This window comes from Ixodes scapularis, unplaced genomic scaffold, assembly GCF_016920785.2.
Source record: "Ixodes scapularis isolate PalLabHiFi unplaced genomic scaffold, ASM1692078v2 ptg000058l_1__unscaffolded, whole genome shotgun sequence".
NCBI lineage: Eukaryota > Metazoa > Arthropoda > Arachnida > Ixodida > Ixodidae > Ixodes > Ixodes scapularis.
The window spans coordinates 1989569-1991267 of record NW_024609900.1 but is presented as its reverse complement, the minus strand read 5'-3'; the positions used below and the strand labels follow the sequence as shown (position 1 = coordinate 1991267).

Here is a 1699-nt window from a genome sequence, read left to right as displayed (position 1 = left end):
GCAGATAGGCTAGAAGCGACATCCATGGACGTTGTCAAAAACCTGCAGCAGACCAAAGAAGAAATGATGGAGGCCATCAAGGCACTACAAGTCCAAGTGAGCACGATAGCGACCGCGGTTGCGCAGCTGACAGTGCCCCAACATGGCAGCCCATAACCACGAGATCAGTATCTGGCAATGGAACTGTAGGGGTTTTCAAGGAAAAAATCCAACCTGCAGCTTCATATTCAAAATTTAGAAGTCAAACCGGACATTATTACAATCCAAGAACCAATGGGGCCCGTTAGCCTAACAGGGTACAAAGCCATATCTCAAAAATATATACCACGCAAAACGGGAATGACTGCTACGCTGGTGAGCAACCAACTCACGGCTATACAACACGAATTCGACAATTCTGCGGCAGATTACACGCTAACAGAAATTATTCCCGCCAAGAAAGAGCAGATGAGCCTGTACGTCCTCAACGTGTACAGCTCCCCGAAAGATCAATCCAGAGAAGTCACGGCATTGCTAGAGTCGACCACGCAACTAGCCAAAAAGGGGCAACTAGTGATAACAGGCGACTTCAACGCGCCACACGTCGAATGGGGATACCACAAGTCGTTCAAGAAAGGAAACATCCTGTGGAACAAAATCCAAGAATTGGGACTCTCGCTACTAAACGATCCTCACACAGCGACCAGAACTGGCAACAGCATTAGTAGAGACACCACCCCGGACCTCACGCTAGCAAAGAATGTCAAGAACCCCGTCTGGCGGAACACCGGCGCGGATCTCAACAGTGATCATTACATCCTTGCCACTACCCTTCGCACGGAGAGTAGTAAGAAGAGTTGGAAACGAACTAAATTCACAGATTGGGATAAATTCAGGAAAGAAAGGAATCAAACGGCCCCGCCTGAAATTGAAGACATCGAAGAATGGGTCAAATCCATATGTAAAAGTGTAGATTCGCATACGAGCGAAATACCAACCGATGCCGAACACTGTAACCTCGATTCCAGATTGGCACAGATGTGGGAGGCAAGAAACAGTCTCCTGAAGAGATGGAAAAGACAAAGGCTCAACAAAAGGCTACGAAGTAGAATCGCCAAACTCGAAAGTGAAATCGAGCGACATGCGAGACAACTCACCCAGCAAGAATGGTATCAAACTTGTGACAGCCTAAACGGACAACTAGGGAATAAGAAGACGTGGCACCTGCTTCGCCACCTTCTCGACCCCACGCAGTCCAAGTCGGCTGCGCAAGGACAGCTCGCTGCGATCATCCATCAATACCCCGGGGACGGACAAGACTTCTTGGACCTCCTCCGGAAGAAATACCTGAACACCGCAGACGACGGAGAAACGAGCCCACAATATTCGGGGCGACCACACGTGCAGCTGGACGAGCCGTTCACTGACGCAGAAGTCTGAGCCGCGCTGGGCCAGCTTAGAACAACCTCAGCGGCAGGACCAGACCTAATTACAAATAAGGCCCTCCGTAATCTTGACATGAAATCTGTCACGGCACTCACAGATTACATCAACGTATGCTGGGAGGCCGGATTAATCCCCAGCAGTTGGAAACATGCCAAAGTGACATTCATTCCAAAACCTAACAAGAAATTCAACGTGGACAACCTAAGACCCATTTCCCTCACGTCCTGTCTCGGGAAGCTCATGGAGCACGTGGTACTCAATAGACTACGGGACT

The 1699-nt window shown here is 49.4% G+C and overlaps 1 protein-coding gene across 1 annotated transcript; it reads left to right on the top strand.

Moving 5' to 3' along the window:
- The first annotated feature begins 273 nt into the window (after positions 1–273).
- Positions 274–1419, top strand: LOC120843334. The gene has a single exon (XM_040214664.1). It carries the CDS (start codon positions 274–276, stop codon positions 1417–1419), a length of 1146 nt encoding a protein of 381 aa, XP_040070598.1.
- Positions 1420–1699: the final 280 nt, after the last annotated feature.